Genomic DNA, 18,413 nt, shown 5'->3' on the forward strand with positions numbered 1-18,413 from the left:
CAGATCTGTGAGATCCATTTTATTTTTGATTATAGCTTCTGACATGTATTGATCCAGTTGAGCATGTACAGAATATTAATGTTAAAGCAACTCTATAGTGTTTCGCACTCAGCCCACAGATTAAGGGTTTTTTGTGAGTGTGCATGTGATCGCATTAGTGAAAATTCCTTCAGAGGATGAAAACTAAGAGCCATGCAGGAAAGAGGAAATGAAAGGTGGAGCTGATAAATACAGTAATACTGACATTTTTCTTTAAATGAAATTGACTGCAGCAGTTTTTCCAGACATGTGAGCTAATTCGTGCAGATTGACAGTAATTGTTAATTTATTTTTGTCTTTAAAGTAATTGGTAACCCTTCCCTGACTCCTCTTAGATGCCAGGTATTGAAGTGTGTCGTGTGCAGGAGTTGAGAATGCAGAATATCACATTTCCACATGGCTTCTAGCCGTGCAGTTGTGCAGCGTTCACGAGAGGAATCAGTTTACTCTTATGTCAGCACATGACATCACGTGAGTGAATTCCTTCGGCTGACTCACTTGGCACCTTCATGCAGAAGGACGGCTGCGTGAGGCTACCGAAGCCTTTCATTTACTCCCCACCCCCAGTGTAGCCAAATAACTTGGCAGAGTCCTTTTTAAAGTTACCATTGCATTTTATAATTACCCAAGTGGGAATATCATTTAAAATTGAAACCTTTTTTTTCTGGATCTAATTAATTGTATGCCATGATTAAAAAGGTGCTCACTGTCTTCTACGATGTAATAGGCTTCACGATCCCCAAGGATATTATAAGACTGCAGACGACTAACTTGCAGTTTCACACTAACTTAATGTAAACTGTTAATGCTACAGTTGCAAGAAAATAAGGCCAGGCTTTCTGCTTCGTGATACGTCTTCACTTTACAACATGCAGATGTTGCATTATTGACTTAGAACATGTTCTAATATACCACAGTTACAGATTTTATTTATTTTTGTCCTGAGTTGTGCTGATTCACACTGTGGACTGTGGACCCCAATTCTGCTATTATTTCTTTCATCAGGGAGAAGTGGATGATGCATAAAGGTTTCCTAGCATTAATGTCTTGCAGCAATGGCCTGAGGGACTCTCTGGACTGAAGCCAAGGTGAGAAGCAAAGCCAAAGCCAATTCTTGTTTAACGCAACTCTGCTGTGCAACATGGCAAATAAGCACTCCTCTCCAAACACAGAAAGACTAAATGTACTGATGATGCAAGGCTCAAACCTTTTTTTTTTTTTTTTTTTTTAATCCTTAATAAGTTATGGGGGGGGGGGGGGGGGGGGGAGTAGATTTGTCTTCAAGGTTGTCTGAAAACAATCTTGCATGTCTTCTTCAGCACCTTGTTCATGTGTTATATTATCTCCAGCTTCTTAGATCAGTTTTGTAGTTTTAAGAGAAGAGCAGCTACACCGTGAAGACTTTGGTTACAGGTTAGAGCTCCCTTTGGAGGGATCAGTCTGCCTGATGCAGATATTACTGGGAGATCGAGGCCTTCTTTAACCCTCTCTCCTGATTTACCACAGCTCTTGCCTGACCCCTTTCTTTGTGTTTAACCCTTTAAGACCTACCATAGAACCAAGGCTGCCAGAGCTTACTTTATATTTTTACATGCTGTAGTGCCATTTATGGGAGCATTTCAAGTTGCTATACATCAATACAAGTGTTATAGCCCAAATTTTAATAATATGTATGCATTAAGTCCATAGTAATTACATAAATTGCAAAAAAGTGCAATGAACTTCAAAAAAATTGAAAATCGTTTGTTTTGTTTTTTACAAATACTTCTACTTGGAGAAATTTAAGAGGTTTATCCCTCAAAACTTTAAATACAAAAAAGTTGCAAAAAATAGTTTACAACAACAGGAAATTTATTTTGAGTGTCTTCATAGTTTTATTTTTGAGATACACCAATTTTTATATACTGCAGAAAAAACGAAAAACAATCCAATAATGCAAATTTGCAAAAAAAACAAAAACAACAGCATGTGCATCAAAAACTATTTAAAGCAGTGCAATTTGAGTTCTAAGCATCCCAGAAACTATTCAAAAAAGCATAAAGTCAAACATGACTTTTAAAAACATCAGTATGGGCTTTTAAGGCCTACAAGTAAAAAAACTGCATTTTCCGCGAAAAATGACGTCACTTCCGGTTTCGGGCAGGTCATGTCGGACATGCGATTGTTCGCGCTGACATCTATTCCGATGTAGGAAGTGTTACAAACAGCTGATCAGATCGGCAAACCGTGTTTCTGGAATATTATGTATTTGTTGCTGCAAGTGCTTTTTATGCAATTTTTGCAAAGCTATATGTGGAAGGAAACCGTGAGCTAGGACAAGTTGATGGCATAAGATGTAAGTACAACTCCTCTGGTTTCACATGCAAAAAAATTATTGTGCTAGCTTACGTGGTTCCGGTTCTACAGGGATTTAAAAATAGTTACGCAAAACGGAGCGTGCCCGCTCCGACCGGCTTTAAAGGGTTAACAGTGTCCAGATTCAGCTGTTCTTGCAAGTGAGAGACCTTTTCAACCATTTTGTGTGTGAGGGGAGAGAATGTTTTACTCTTGGAACCAGTACTACTACTCCTAAGTTTCTATTATTTTAAAGGTTACATTTCAGTTGGGGCTGCCTGGGATTATTGTATTGCTCACTGTTCTTACACCATTTTCTGAGGGGATTCATCATCATAATAGTTTGCATAAGATGGCATGGTTTTGGTTGCTGTTGCTAAAACTGGATTTTCTTCTTCATGTGCTGAGTTTTGTTGTATTTTTGATGCAGCCTGCACTTGTTTAACGTAGCTACACTCTAAGTGTGTCTGTGTGGAATCAATGCGCTGCCATGTGCTGATCCACAGTGGCACAGTGAATGTTAAAAAAAAGATGGTATGCAGTTCTCAGCACCGCACAGTACAGTTGCAAAATAAAGTTTGAGCTGTTTGGAGTGCTCTGTTTTGTTCTCATCTACATCCAAGTCATAATTTTAGACACACAATCACACTAAACTATTAACATGAAACTCTATCTTTAGTAACAAAGACACTCCTTTCCTGCAGATACTTATTGCACAATTATTAGGAGGAATTTTAGGCTGTTCCTGTTCCTTTTATACTTGAGTATTTGAGTGTTTTGTTTTGGGTTCTTTTTTTGTTTGTTTGTGTGTGTGTTTGTTTGTTTTTTATTGAATAGACCTTTCTGTCTTGCCAAAGCATCTTACTTCAGTTAAGGTCAGTACTCTTCAATTCGGCCTTTCAAAAACCTGAATTTTATTCTTTTTAAACTTGTTCCACTCCTATGACGATGACGACTACATGATTTGTAGGCATTCTTGGTGTCTTTTTTACTTCATGAATGCCAAAGTAATTAGAAATGCTTTTCTAACCTTTCTTAAATTTTATGCCACTTCCTCTGAGATCATTTGAAAATTCTGAGTGGTTGGTGGGAATTATGCCTCAATCTTAAGACTAGGGATGGGTATCGTTTAGGTTTTATCCGATACCGGTGCCAAACCGGTACTTTTGAAACGGTGCCGGTGCTTAAACGGTGCTCAAACCGGTGCTTAAACAATGGAAAACACAAAATTGGTGCAAAAACCTCTCATGTTCAGCTGTTTTTTTTGTAAAAAGATAACAATGTTAGCCTTTTCTGCAGCTATGGGGCATATATGGTATCATTCTTGGCTGGAAGCAGTGCTTAATCAATGGAAAAAACAAACTTTGTCCAAAAACCTCTCATGTTTAGCTGTTTTCCACTTTTTCTTTGGTCATTTTAGCCTTTTTGGCCAGGGTGAAGGGAGTATCTGCCATCAAACAAGAAGACAGCCGCATGTAGCTATGATGATGTTTGCCGTTCACCTTACGTGCATTAATGTAATAACGTGGTTAGCCTACTCAATGTAAATTACACACGAACAACATTAAGCTACTCACGCAGAGAAGAACAGCTGTTGCTGCCATCATCATCCGTCATCATTTCTGCTACACTGGCAGGGCTAGGGGCCAGGACTCTCCTCTTCGGGTTTTTGGGTTGCTAACTCCGGGTCCGATAACAGGCAACCCACAAGCAGTAGATGTGCACGGTGTGAGGTCTCGCAGCAAGCTATCAAATACGGCGCATTTCTCGGCTTTAAAAAAGAACGCTATGCATCGCCAGGTGTTTCATCAGATTCGAGGTGTTACCTCCTTTGACAGTATCACAGTATCAGCTTAAAGCACTTGTTGCAGGCTGCTGAGTTTGCATATTTTGCTGTGAAGTACAGCCAGACTTTTGACCGCTTCGCCTTGGGCATTTTTAATCTGTAGCTCTGCTCTAAAAGAACGTACGTACCTGGACCCGCCTACTATCCTCGGAAACGTAAAATGATTTGCTAGAATCTAAAGTGTATCATTCCATACCAGTTGGGGGCGGTAATGCACCTTTCAGTTGTTTGCCAACCGGCAATACAAATGTAAGGAAGAAGAAAGTGTGTCACAGCTCAGGAAAAAAAGCACCGAAATAAAGCACCGAAATGTGCGCTGCTTTTCGGTCTGGTTACTACAGTTTATGTCAGAGCCGGTGCCATCATGGCACCGGATACCGGTGCCCATCCCTACTTAAGACATGACATAAAAAATGACTTAATCTATAGGGAGGGGAGCCTTCTGCAAGTCACACTTTCAGTAGCATTTCCTTGATTGGAACACCTGACTCTAGGGGGATTCATTAAAACAGAGATTTACTCACTTTCAGTACTTTCATCAGTGCATTTCTACAGTTGTGGTTTAGATGAAGATCAGGCTACATTTTTATTGACCTTTGTAGAAACCGTGGTAATTCCTTTAGTACTGCCATATACAGCTGCAAGTAAATAATCAAGCAATTGATACTTCCAACATCAGCTCATAGTTTCCCTACTTCCACCTTCCATAATCTGATTTGTGCAGTGATATCTGAATCTCCTTTCTGGCATTGCTGTCAGCCACAGATGAATTGTTGACTGGATTGTTGTGGGGAGTCGCTTACTTATACCAGTTAATCAATTTCACCATCCCTCGATAGCTGACACTTCACTTCACCTGTCTGACCAATCTTGTGTGTTTCTCGGACAGCCAGAGGCCAGCACTGCGCTTATTATACCGACAGACCTCTGCTTCGCATCCTGCGACATCCTGAAGTGACTGCCAGCGTTAAAAGATTGATGAGCGTGATCAGCTTTCAGTAAATGGGGACCGGGCTCTTGGTTGCACTCGGGCACTTTAGAGCCATTACCTTGCAGTGATTCTAGAGTGGACAAATGCTTGAGTGGGACTTGGTAGCAGGCAAATATCATACCTCTCTGTTAATTTAATCAGCAGTGGTCTGTTTGTGTGTTTGTGTCTAACTTTTTGGACACATGTAATTTGAATAAAGAATTTACTTTGTTTACTGGCTACCCCTCATAACAATGGTTGTTTAAATGTCATGGTAAGCGTATAGGTGGGTAAGTGATTATGTTTTTGAGGAGAGAACTGAAAGTTAACCTTAGTTGCGGAACCACTCATTTGAACCACTAAACACAAGCCATTACACTCTGCAAACCTTCTCTTAAATGGAAAAAAAAACAAAAGCCAAGACAAAACAAAACATGCTGTGTTGCTGTCCCCTCTGTTCATTTACTGACTTTACACCATTGATTCCTCTACATGGAATATATCTACAGGGAAATACCCATCACTCAAGCCCCATTGTCATATTGCTCCGAAACACTAAATCCATCACCACATACATCCCTCCATCTCTTTTTGCCTCTTTCTCAGCCTAATATCACAACATCTGGTTTAAGGTAATAGCAGCTGTCAGCAGTTCACTGCAGACCCCACCCCACTGGGTATTTTGCTGATATTTATATTGTTTTTAAAAACGCGTTTGTCTTTAATACCATCTTACATGATCCTGTGATGTTTCTTTGTGTTTTGGCACTCTCTGCACATCTTTTCATTCATCGCAAATATCGAGAGCGTAAAATGAGAAGCCACGAGTCCTCTGTGCCCCTCCCCTTTCACTATTTCCCCTTCAGTTTGTGGGAAATAAATGGACCATGTTGCAGCGCTCCAGAAGCAGTCTTTATTGGTGCACTCTTGCTCTCCGTTTCTCTCTCAGGGGGCCTGTTGAACCAAGGAGCCAACTGAGGAGAGATTACACACCAGCAAGACAATGTTCAGTGCCCCACAGAGGCTTTGCACTTTCTGGAAGGGCTCTCATTATTATAGTGCAGGAGACTTCAAACGATTCCCCAGTAGCTTTTGATGCAGTTTGATGCATAGTCATGCCCAGCTCTCTGAGCTCCAGAATCACTGGGTGTGTCTCTATAATCAAAGCCCTGCTAACCCACATGATTACAGGAATGGCACACTGGCACATACCCTCTCCACTTGGCAATCAGACAGTCTCTCCCTCCCCCCTGCGTTGTATCCCTTTCCCCATCATTATAGTATGACTAGAATGGGTGATTCAGTGTTTTTTAAAGGCCCCCTTTGGTGGCACGCATTAAGCCTGGTTCACCTCTTGTGGGTGTATGAGCTGTATACTGTTAAGAGTATTACAAACCCATTTAAAGTAGCAGAAACCGTTGCATTGTTAACGGTTTGGAAATACAGCTAAAAACATCAGAGTAGAGCTGGCCCAAAATTCATATCTGGATATTCTTTAGTTGGATGGCAATATACGATATATATCGCGATTATTATTTTTTTTAAAGCCATAAAGTAAGAACAAAAAGAGTTCTTAGTCATGCTGTGTCCCAGATCTCACACAGGCACTTTTATTATCATAGAGCGTAGATGTACATAAAAAAATTACTCTGAAATAAATTATCAGCATTTATTAAACAATAATGCTCTATAAATAAAATAAAACAAAACAATGTTGGTTTTGTGCATAACAAAAAGCTCGCAATTGTGCAGTCAAAATGTAAACTAAAAGACGCTGAGCATAATAACAAAGACGGACCGATTTCGCAGCTGCTCTGTTCCCAAGTTCTACTGCGTGACTGACAGCCTGGAGCTTGAAATCCGCTTTTTTAACCATGTCTCGTAACAGGTGCCATTTGTGGTCCTTACACACACAATACGGTAATATTACGTTGAAGCACAGTAGGTATTAGCGCGGTTAGCTCGATAATGCTTTGACGCCGTCCAGACCCACGCACGGGGTGATCCCCGCTAACTCGTTAATGGAGACTTGTGGCATTAATGCAGTTATGGCGTTAACGTCATTTTAACGAGATTAACGCTGACAGCACTAAAATCGTAATCTCCAAATGTTTTCTTTTTACCGACCAGCTCCTCTTTGATAGCTGCCGTGTCCATCTTGTCGTTGCCTGCAGGTGAAGCGATGGGGGAGGGGGAGTTGTGTTCAGTGAAGGAGAAAGGCGAGGCAGAGTAACATTATATAAACGATATTGTCACATATCTCGTATAAAAATATATTGATATATTTATGTGTGTGAAGGTTCTCAGTCATCCAGGTCATCGTAGTCTAAGGAGCTTGGAAAGAAAAGCGTCTGGACTTCTTTAAGTTGCTTGAAGACGTTTCACCTCTCATCCGAGAAGCTTCTTCAGTTCTAAGGGTCAAATGGTGGAGAGTCCCAGATTTAAACCCAGTGGGAGTTCCCCCCCCCAAAGATTTGGGGGGGGGGGGGGGGGAAACTCCCAGGTGAAACGCCTTCAAGCAACTCAAAGAAGTCCAGACGCTTTTCTTTCCAAGCTCCTTAGGCATTGATATATTTAAAAACGCGATATATATCGCCCAGCCCTACATCAGGGTGTTGTAAATGTTTATAAAGTCCTATCTGAATTAAAATGCTCTTTCCCAGCCTCTTTGTGTGCATAAATGAAAGTTCAATTTATTAAAATTGCTCAAAAGATTTCTCACATATTACCCCATAAAGGTGGAGATACTGCACATTAATCTATCCGTCTTACTGTTTCCCAGCTGAGTAGCTGCAGAGCAAATTCCTCTGGTTCTGTGTATTCTTTAAGTGAAGTGTTTTGTATTGTGCCATTCTCTCCTCACAGATGCAGATAAATTCTGTTTTGTGCTTTGGATGTGCTCATTGGCATCTAATAGTGTATGTCATGTAAAGGTTGAAGCAGCTGAGTTTGATCAGAGGAAAGATGGTTGCCTCAAGCAGCAGAGGCAACCTTAGCAGCAGCCCCTCGTTGTCTCTTCAGTCCATCCTCGCCAGACTGGTTGGCTCCAGGTCCATTGTGGAGAGTCTGCACTTAGGTGACACCTAAGATATAAGCAATGACACTCACCTATGAGCACCTCCCTCAAGTGCACAGAGTACTTTCAAAGTCAATTGATTTCTCCAGCTTTTTGCTTGCATTTGTTTTTTGGTTTATTTTTATTTACACTTTGGTGTTTTAATACGCTGGAAATATATTTGCATTTCTAAGTTTTGACAAAATCAATAATTCTGATTAAAACGGATCGGATACTTTTATTGGAAAGTCATCAATGTTGTGTTGCTATGGTAGTGGTGTGGCTGTTACAGAGGTTTAATTACCTGACCTTTAATTCAGCCTTGTGAATCAGTCACACAGATGCGCTAAAGATGTAAAACTGTAATGAAGTGTCAATTTGGGGCAGTGGGTAAGTGTTTACTGCACTTACATGAGCTGAGACCTAACAGCTTTCAAGTTGTGGAAAATCTGCATGGAAACGTGTGTTAGAGGACCTCAGTGACCACAGGATAATTTCCAAGTGCATTATTATGCAGGCATTATAGTTTCCACAGCCAGTGTGTGATGGCCCGCTTGTGTACGAGTGACATTCTGTAATCAGATGGTACATGCCAGGCTGTCTGCAGGCGACCACACGCCTGCCAGAGTGTTTGTGAAAGACACTAGACCACAACACGTGCAGCAACTACTGCATGTGCCCTTGAGGAGAATTTCTCAAAGTGGATTTGAAAAGTATAGAACAGGAATGGCTGCATGTTCATGTTATATGGAATTGTACTTTCCCATTGATTTTTTTTTTTTTTCTTTTCCCTCCTCTCTCTCTCCTCCCAGCCCGCTGCAGCCAGCCGTAAAGTATGTAAAAGACATCCCCCTTTTAAACAAATTGATTCCAGATAGTCTCTTACAGTTTGGCTAATGTTTGTCATGGTTGCATGGTCTTCCTCATGATATAAAAAAACAAACAAACAAAACTGACTTGCTTACTACCATAGTTACTACTACACTCCCCATGATGCGGTATTGTTTGGCCTGTTTGAAAACTGATACAGTTAATCACATTGAGAAAAGTGAAAGACATTATACATGAAGTGTATAATGAAAAATTGGTATAAAAGGTTGTGTTTAATCGTGTATACTGACATGTTAAAGAGGATTTCATAATCTAATTTTGATTATGATCCATGCCTTATAGTTGACAAATGTCAAGAACAACAACAAAAAAAAGCATAAAATGTCATTATATAGCAAAGCAATTTTTTTTCATGAGATGTAGATTGTCTTATTGTTATGAACTATTATGAAGTGCTATAGGTACATAAACTACAAATAGATGGTTTTAACCCATTGGTAGGAGGCTGCTAGGCAACATAATGACATCAAAATTGGATGTGGGAATCACCAGCAAGCCCCAGTGTATGATATTCCACTTTTTAATATTTTGTCATATGCTGAGTATTGCAATAACCTTGTGATTTTGCACCTTTTTTTAGAAATGTTTTTCCCTGTAAAATGATTGTCAAGCATACAATAGCAGAACTAAAACCTGCCATAAATGTTAATGTAACATGGAGTTGGTCTGCTATCAGTCTGCAACTGAATGCGGTCAAGTTGGCAATTACATGCAACTTGGAACTGTATCCGATAATACAATAATTAGCAGTGACAACCCATCAAAAACGCATATCTGTTGCTGTCTACATACATAGAAATTCACATTTAATTATTACATTTGTGCTCATCAGCCTTCCCGTTCTATAGGAATATGACCGGAATACAGCCAGCAACCAGTTGTCTACATTTATAAATCAGTATTATTTGCAAACCTGTGGCCATCTCTCTGAGTGCAGTGGCAGTCAGTCCAAGTCATGCCGCGACTCTTTGCAGAAAGATTGCACAGGTTGCCTGGTAGGAGTCAATCGTTGCCACGCAAATGCGCATTTAGTTAACACAACTCGTAGTCGTTGGCAAAATGTGGGGGGAAAAAAATCAGTACACTGACCAGGCAGCCATGAATTTTTGTTTGGTGGATGCAAGGAAATTGCTGACGAATTTTTACTCATTAACTTGTTCTGAATTAGGAGGTATCTTTTTTGGTTTTGTGTTTTTTGGGGTTGATGTTAATGTAAATTTGCTCGGCTAATGTTTTCTCAGGATGGTGGTGCATGAGATGAGCCCTCTTGTTGCTACTATTCCCTGACTATTTAAATTTATTTAATGAAATACCAATATTTGGTGTCTGTGTATTGTTACAGTATCGCCATGTAAAATACCACAACACTATTTTGTTTTTTATTTGTTAATTCCCCCCCCCCCCCCCCACTCCAATCATAATATACAATATAGATAAATAAAAAACATGTACATGTGTGCTAATTTGATTGTGCAACTCCTAATTGCGTAGGAAGAGTTCATGGAGAGGCCAAAATTTTGTGTATGGGCACACTTCTCTTTTCAATTTCACTTTCTTACTCCAGTGGACATGTGGTATGACCAGCTGAGGTACTATCTGTCAGTTCTGTAGCTCTTTTGGCTTGTGAAGAATATTTGTTTAGAAGTGGCCCGGCTCTCTTTTATTGTGACTGTGCGAATCTTGGCAAAACCTGCTTGGTCTTACACAGATGTCACACTGTGTATGACTAACATAAGGTAGCTTGTAATGAGTGATGGACCATATGTCTCAACTTACAGCACTAATGAACTAAATGAGCTGACAGCTTGATGAACTGAACATTTGATAGATGCCTTCCAGAATATGCCAATCACTCCCCTACATAATGAGGTTACTCTCTTATGCGGTCATTAATCTGTGTTGAGTCTCATCAGCCCTGTTATTGCAGAGTTTAACATAGCCTGCATTAAAATATCATTTAGTCCAATTGAATTGTTTTGAATTGCACTTCTCCCCTCATGCTACTACCTAGTCTGCTACAAGCAAAATGCAAGTATGGTGTTAAATTATTTATTTATGTATTTATTTATTTTTTAATTGAATAAAGCATATGCATATGGGAAGTCTGTAAGGATCACGGCAGAGTCGTTAGGCATAGCCATCCCTGCATTTGGAACTATAACTGTGATGTTCTGTGTTACCTTTGAGATTTCTGTCATCATAATTGTGTACATCACTTCAGGTCTGGGGGATGGGGATAAGAATTTATCATGCCAGAGACACACTTGGGGAGCATGCCACTATTCGCTTCCTTCATACCTACTGTGTCCAAGAGCATTTAAGCTTTGAGGAGCTCTTCCCGAGGGGGTGATGTTGATAATTAAGTCAAATCTTAGCTCCCGTATAGTAAGTACTAACACCAGTGCCCAGCTGTTTATAGCTGCCCTGGGAACCAGCGCATTCTCCAGGATTAGAAATCCTTTCCTAGTTTGCCCATGTGAAGATCAGAGCCCTCCCCCAGCAACAAAAATGGCTTACCAGCCTGTTTGCCAGGGTGTCTGGCTGTCTGTATTGGTGTCATTGAGACGTGCCTTCTACATCCAGTCTCTCTTATTTGTCTCAACGTACAATGACCCATCATTACTGCCATGTCAAGGAGACGGAAGCAACCAATCATATCTGGCCTCACGGGGCTGGTGGAGCCAATCAGGTCTAGAATTCCCATGGTAACTTGTGCCTGAAAGCCAGGGCACAACCAATCGCAGCAGAGAGTGCCACTTAGCTATTAGGGTTTAATTGCCTGTTTCCGTTGTCATTAATAAAAGTTGTAACCTCTCTTTTTAGAGACTGTTATACGTTCAGTGAATAGCACAGTGCCTCGGCATGAAAGCACCCTAATGGCATTTGAAAGAACGTAACACAAGGGCACATGCACAGTGACGTTTGTGTATCATGCTCTGTTCATTCACTGTACAGGCCAACAACAGTGCTCATGTCGCTTGTCAACCGAATGTCTTTTACCCTTCAGATTCTCCTCTGTCTCTCTGGCCAATCATGACTGCTTCATCCATTTGTGCACAGACCCTACCATTAGCTTAAAGTAGGTCATTTCAGGCCAGGAGGGAGCCAGACTCAAGTTTGCATGGTCACTTTCTCTCCTTTTAGTTTAGCCTGCTTCTGACGAGCTTTTCCTTTCCACTCTGCTCTACATTGTGTTGTTTTCTGCTCTGTTCTTCCTTATGTAATGGCTGAGCAGTAAAGCGGCGTGTGTGTGTGTATGTCATAGCCGTTTCCATGGTTAGAGTGGCTGAGAGCGTAGAACAACACAGCATGCCCCAATCTTGGGCACTGTAGTGAGGAAAGACTTTTCCATTTTCTTTCCCCAGGTTTGTCTGTTTCTTAGTCTTAATTGCCTTTAACCTCCCCTCCCTTGCTCTGTCAAACTCCGAAAGCAGAAAAAGGTGTAGTTAATCATGTTGCATGAGCCAACGCAATGCTGTTGTTTTTTTTAATGCATTTTTTTTTTATAAAGAAGGATATCCTTTTATGTTGAAACCCAAGTCCATTAGGCACCATCAGATGTTCAGATCAGGTGGTAATTAATAAGACATTACTCCGATCAATAATTGATTGTCTTTCATTTAGTGGCAGCCTATGGTTGCTTTCAGGGTTGGAGTAAAAACAGCATTCAAAACGTGTTGGCATGTAGGGTTTGAGACAAATTCAGCAAAGTCTCAGCTTCCTTGTCAGTTCTGATAACACAAAACGGTCACAACATGATTTCTTACTCACTAAAATCTTACAGTCTGTCCCATAAGTTCAGAGAGAACAGACAAGATATGATTCCTGCATTTAAATTTTAAGCGACTCTTACAAACCAATGTGAAGCATTCTCAGAGGCACTTAAACAAAGAACACATGTTGTCATTGTAAACCCACTCTGCTCTTAATGTGCGCCAGCTTTGCTTTGGTTTTGTGTAACAAATGGGTTTTTCTTGGTACATGGTTGAGCGTGCAGTCTGGTGCTGTGGGCAAGGTGCTGTGTTCTCATTTCAGTCTCTCTAGGGAGAGCTCCACCATCAGAGAGAAATGATTGAATCTCTTTCTCTGCTCCATTTTCACTCATTTCTCCTGGAGTGGATCTGCCTGTGCCCCCAGCACATTGTAGAGTGTGCGTGTGTTGTATGCAGATTCCGATGTTGGCATGTACACAGGCCAGCATGGGTGTTCTTCACATTATATAGCTGCCTATGCTTGTAGTGCTGAAGCATTTCTTTCAAATGTAAAATTCTGTTTTTTGTGCCTCTTTGTGTTCATTTTCCAGACGCTGATATGCATTGAGGATGAGTGGAGTCGGCGAAAACTCATCTGACCCTGGCAGGGCAGAGTCACGGAAACGCAAAGAATGTTCTGCTGAACATCTTGGACCCAGGTATTTGGTCCCTTTAAGAGTTATGTTTTTGACATTTCTGCGAGTTTTTGCTGTGTACAGTTAAATGTAATGTGGGGCAAAGTAGTTATCATGCAAAGGTCAGATCCAGTTTTAGTCGGTCCACACAAATGAGTAACGACTTTGCAAAGTTGTCCGGTTCACAATCTCCTGCACACATTTTTCTTTAACCTATTGTAAAATTAAATGGAGTAGACCTAATTTATTAGCATGCTGATAATATCGACCTATATTAGCTATTTGCCAATCTATCGGTATCTGCATTTATAACCGTTAATGAAGGAAAAGACGAGAGAAACACCCTTCAGCCGACTGACGCTGAATAGTTTGTGGACCAGAGGGCACTCTGCAGTTTCCCAATCACAAACACAACCACCTGCTGACTGAGCAGAGTCTGGCAAATCAGAACGTAAATAAATAACTATATAGATCCATTGTGGGGGAAATGTTTGTTTCGTGTGTACGAAAGAGAAAAATATTGGCCGACATATTGAAATAAAGAGTTTTTAAGTCGGCAACAATGTTAAAAACCCTATTGGCTTACCCTTGTGCCATGTTAGCAGCGTGAAAGCTCCTAGAAGGATGAATTGACACTAGTGTTGACTCTCCTCGATGCCTCAGTAGATATATTGCACTGTCAGTGTGCTGTCATTTGGCAGCTTTCAAAATGAGAGGCCTCTTCAGCCCTACTCAGGAAAAATGTGTGGACACTGGAACCCTGGTGTAGTTTTATAGATGGATGGACTTTGCTACCCTGGAGCTGTTTGATACACTTCCACCCTCTTGAACCTTTAGCCATCAATCTGTATTGCCCGTGTTGTGTTACTGCTGTCCTCAGTGCAGTTTCTCACCCCTCTGTTTTTGTCTCTGCAGTCCCAAACGGAGCAACGAGAAGCGTAACCGCGAGCACGAGAACAAATACATCGAAGAGCTCGCCGAGCTGATCTTCGCCAACTTCAACGACATCGACAACTTCAATGTCAAACCTGACAAATGTGCAATCCTGAAGGAAACTGTGAAACAAATCAGGCAAATAAAGGAGCAAGGTACAAATGGCAGCCTCTAATATTTTTGAAACGTGATACTTTGTTGCAGAAACTATCAAGAGCCCTACAGTGCAACAGTGAAAGGAATACGGAGTTATTTGAGCTGTTTATTTTATTTAATTTTTTTATTTCTTTATTCCCATGAAGTTCTGTAATTTTCCCCTTTCAGCTTTTTATGTCATAAAGCCCAGTTTTATACCATAGCTAACCTTAGTGAAAACACGTCAGTGGCTTTGACACAGCTGCAAATCAAATTCATTGCTGTGTTCTTAGTTGTGCTTTTAAAGTTCGACACAGCTTCCACGGGTGGCTTTATGTTGACAGAAACGTCAGATCTGATAGCATAAATATTATGATTTGGGATCTGTTTCATACACAGTAACTGGTGTTCTTATTAAAGAGCAGCACAATTGATTTAATGTTCCCTCCAACACTCCATCATACAATGTGGATGAGCCAGAGCAGTTTTTTTTCTTTTTTTTGTTGGCTGCCAGTCTTTCCCAGGAGCACTCTGAGCCAGAACATCAGGCAAATCGATCAGCATGTTTGGTTGTACTCGCTGCTGCCTCTTTTTGTGTGTGTGTTGTGTGTGGAAGTAGGGGTCTTTAGTAAGTGGTAGAACACTTAAAGCTTTTTAAAAAAACAGGGCTTCTTCTCTTGCTTCAATTTGAAGGAACGTGCTGATCTTAATGTTTTACCATCGCACAGCCGAAAAAACAGCCGAGTGGCTGGTAGACAAAGAGTGGCCCACTCGAGGTGTGTATGAATCAGACCAGCTGATGATGTCATCATGTTTTGTGACTCACAGAGCCAACTGTTATGTAATGGTGATGCAAAAATCACAATCAAATTCTTGCTAGTGTCTGTTGCTCCCACCCCCTTTTGTGATGTCTTATTCTGTGCTTCCTTCTTTTCTACCTCCAACACTTCCTCTCTGCATTGTCATCTTTTTTCTTTTTTTTAACCCTTTGCTATAATGACATCCTCTGCCTGACTCTGAAGGCAAAACATTTTAGTACAGAAGGAACCCCTGAGGGAAAGGCTAAATTTTCCTATTCTGCTTTGTCCTCCATACGTCAGCGGCCACGTAGATGAACCTGTTTGTGTGTGTGTAGTTAAAGCAGGGTGCATCTCATCCTGCACAAGTGAAACGGGGATGCTGTGAGCTTATGTTATGTCCTACTGTTATTTGCTTTTCATTGCACCTCATGTGTTTAATGTGATCTGAAACAGAGGTGTAGTTATTTTTTTAGTAGTATATTTTTTTCTTGTTGTCCACATTTAGTTTACTTTCTGCTTATAGCGACAATATTACATGTATTCAATTACACTTATGTGACTTAATATCTCTCTCTGATTGGTGACTTCCTGTAGAGATGTGCCATGTGGTGAAGATGGCCTTTGGAAAAAGGAACGAAAAAAAAAAAGCAATGAATTCATCCCTGTTTGTTCCTCTCACACTGTCTGCGTACATTTTCCACCCTGATTTGGAAACTGGTTGCAATTTTCTGCGTGTCTTTTCTCTTTCCAGCTTGTTGCACCTTCACCGACAATATGTGGAGAAATATGCTTATAGAGCCTTTAGAATAATGGCATAGCCAAGAGTTTTACAGCTATTTTTTTTTTCTTTAACACTCCGTGTTGGCAGGAGCACCCAGTTAAGACTCATAAAAACTGGGGTCTGTGTAGCTGCTAAGCTGAGCCTAGTACATTATTTATTCCAATATTCAAAATATAAAAATAAACTCTGAGCAAATTGTTAAGTATCTGAAAGAAGGAACAGTATATAGCAAATGTCTTGTTAGTTGTGTGTTAAGCAGCAATTGTTACCCAACTGGTCAGTCCCTCTCCGTGTCTGGCACAGTTCCACAGTTCTCCAGACAGAAAGGCAGGGAGGGCCGCACTGACACTGAGTGATGGGTCTGCACCCAGGGCAGCTGTGCTGGTCTACAGGGCCCCGCTGGGCCCGGAGAGGCCCTGCTGATGCGCACATCATTAATGCTGAAAGAGATGAATATGTGTCTGTGCGATGGTGCACAAACCCACAAAGCCAAGGGAACCCTGCATTTGCTTTCACCCTTCCAAAAAGAAAATACAAGGGACGGGATAATTTTGTTTGATTCTTACCACAATATTTATTCACCATATGGTCAGCCTGCTTCTTGGCATCGTGCGAAAGCAACATTGCCCCCCCACCCCCCCCAAAAAAAAAGAAAAAAAGAAAAGAAGAAGCCAGAAACGACAACAACAACAAAAAACCAATGATATTCCGCCTCACATCATCATCTCTAAAAGTAGGGCAGCCTACGCTTTGAACATAAGGCTTCTCTGCATGGTTATTAACCCACTCAAACGGACACATGCATCGCATTATAGCACAGGTACAGGAGCTTACAGGATATTTATATTTATTTATGTTTTTTTAAAGTGGATTTTGATTGGACATAAGATGAAAACAGTAGTAAATTATAAGCCATACGCATCTATGTGCTCAGTAATTCATACTATCCATATCCATTAATAGAAAATCAACAGGAGTGTTGACTGCTACAACTTGTTTTCCAATTTGGAACAACATTGCTTGGACACCATCAGTGCTTAATTGTTTCCATATTGGCCTTTTTTGTTTGTTTGTTTGTCAGGGCTTTGGCATAACAGAGTAATCTAAACAGTGACTGCCCCCCACAAGGCAGCTGTGTGCTCTAACACACCTTTCGCACTGTGCTGCTGCTCTGTGCTTCGGTGTGAGCCATGGCCACAGGGTTTCACAAAGGGGACCGATGTGTTTGCTTTGCAGCACCATGGATACCTGTTAAAAGACTCGTCAGTGGCTGACCTCTTTTATAGTATGTGGGTTAGTTTCAGAGGAAAAGTAAAGTTGTTTGTTTCAGCCTTTTCTTTTTCCATGTTTGACAGTACAGTACGTTACAGTTTTCTTTTTTTAGTAACTTCCTCATTGTGAAACAGTAAGGAGCCCTGACACAGTCTCTTAAATTTTTACTAAAATCGCTTTTAACAGAAAAAGCTGCAGCAGCAAACGAGGAGGAGGTGCAGAAGGCTGACGTCTCATCAACAGGCCAAAGTGTGATCGACAAAGACGCCTTGGGACCAATGATGCTGGAGGTGGGTGCACGGCCTTTTCCTCCTTACTCATAGCGCTATATGTGAAGAAAATATTATGAAATGCCAGACTCGTGCTGAAGTACCCCACACTCCACTCATTTGCTACCACTCACGCAGGAGATGCTCTCCTCTTTAAATCATGATTGCTATATAAAGTGTCTCATCTACAGAGAACAATTAGAAACGAGCCAGCCGTGGTTGTGTGTGAGCGTTGCGGAGTTAAAGCTGCCAGCATCTTGTATCCGCCCCTGATTGGCTATAAATCACAAGCGGGCCAATGGGCCCCGTTGTACCACGAAGGACCACTGGAGTGCTTACATATAATAGGAAAGAAAGCAACAGCCTGGCGGATGAATCAGTCCATTGAGCCTGTCCTCTCACTCACTTCCTCCCTCCCTTTCTCTCTCCTGCTTGTTCAGTTCTCTTTCCTCTCTGTCTCTCCCTCCCCATCTTCTCTTCCTTCGCCTCTAGATCTGTCCTGTCATGGAATATTTATAGCTCTCCTGGTCCAGCGTCACTGAATCGACATACTAACTCGCAGCTAAATATAGACCAGTGCAGCCTGCAAGCTTTCCCATCTGTCAGCAGCCCCAAAACACAGCGATCGGCCATTCACACCCGCTCCGCTCTAGCCATGTCCCCGTCCGCCAGCCCAGGCTAATTACAGTGTGCTCTGCGGA

General features: G+C 41.2%; 1 protein-coding gene across 8 annotated transcripts in view; it reads left to right on the top strand.

Annotated features, from left to right (window-relative positions):
* The window catches only part of ncoa2 (nuclear receptor coactivator 2), a 57,588-nt gene that overhangs the window by 15,436 nt on the left and 23,739 nt on the right, over positions 1-18,413 (top strand). For 6 of the 8 annotated variants that reach the window (XM_087846121.1, XM_087846118.1, XM_087846124.1 and 3 more), the window contains 4 exons: positions 1,045-1,127; positions 13,439-13,546; positions 14,438-14,610; positions 17,630-17,733. In XM_087846121.1, the coding sequence (XP_087702247.1) occupies positions 13,458-13,546; positions 14,438-14,610; positions 17,630-17,733 (366 nt within the window). In that variant the 5' untranslated portion in view covers positions 1,045-1,127; positions 13,439-13,457. The remainder of the gene's footprint in view (positions 1-1,044; positions 1,128-13,438; positions 13,547-14,437; positions 14,611-17,629; positions 17,734-18,413) is intronic. The other 2 variants (XM_035909476.2, XM_035909477.2) reach the window with 1 other exon arrangement.

Source organism: Neolamprologus brichardi, chromosome 9 (genome assembly GCF_056152115.1).
Source record: "Neolamprologus brichardi isolate AB-2024 chromosome 9, ASM5615211v1, whole genome shotgun sequence".
Classification (NCBI taxonomy): domain Eukaryota; kingdom Metazoa; phylum Chordata; class Actinopteri; order Cichliformes; family Cichlidae; genus Neolamprologus; species Neolamprologus brichardi.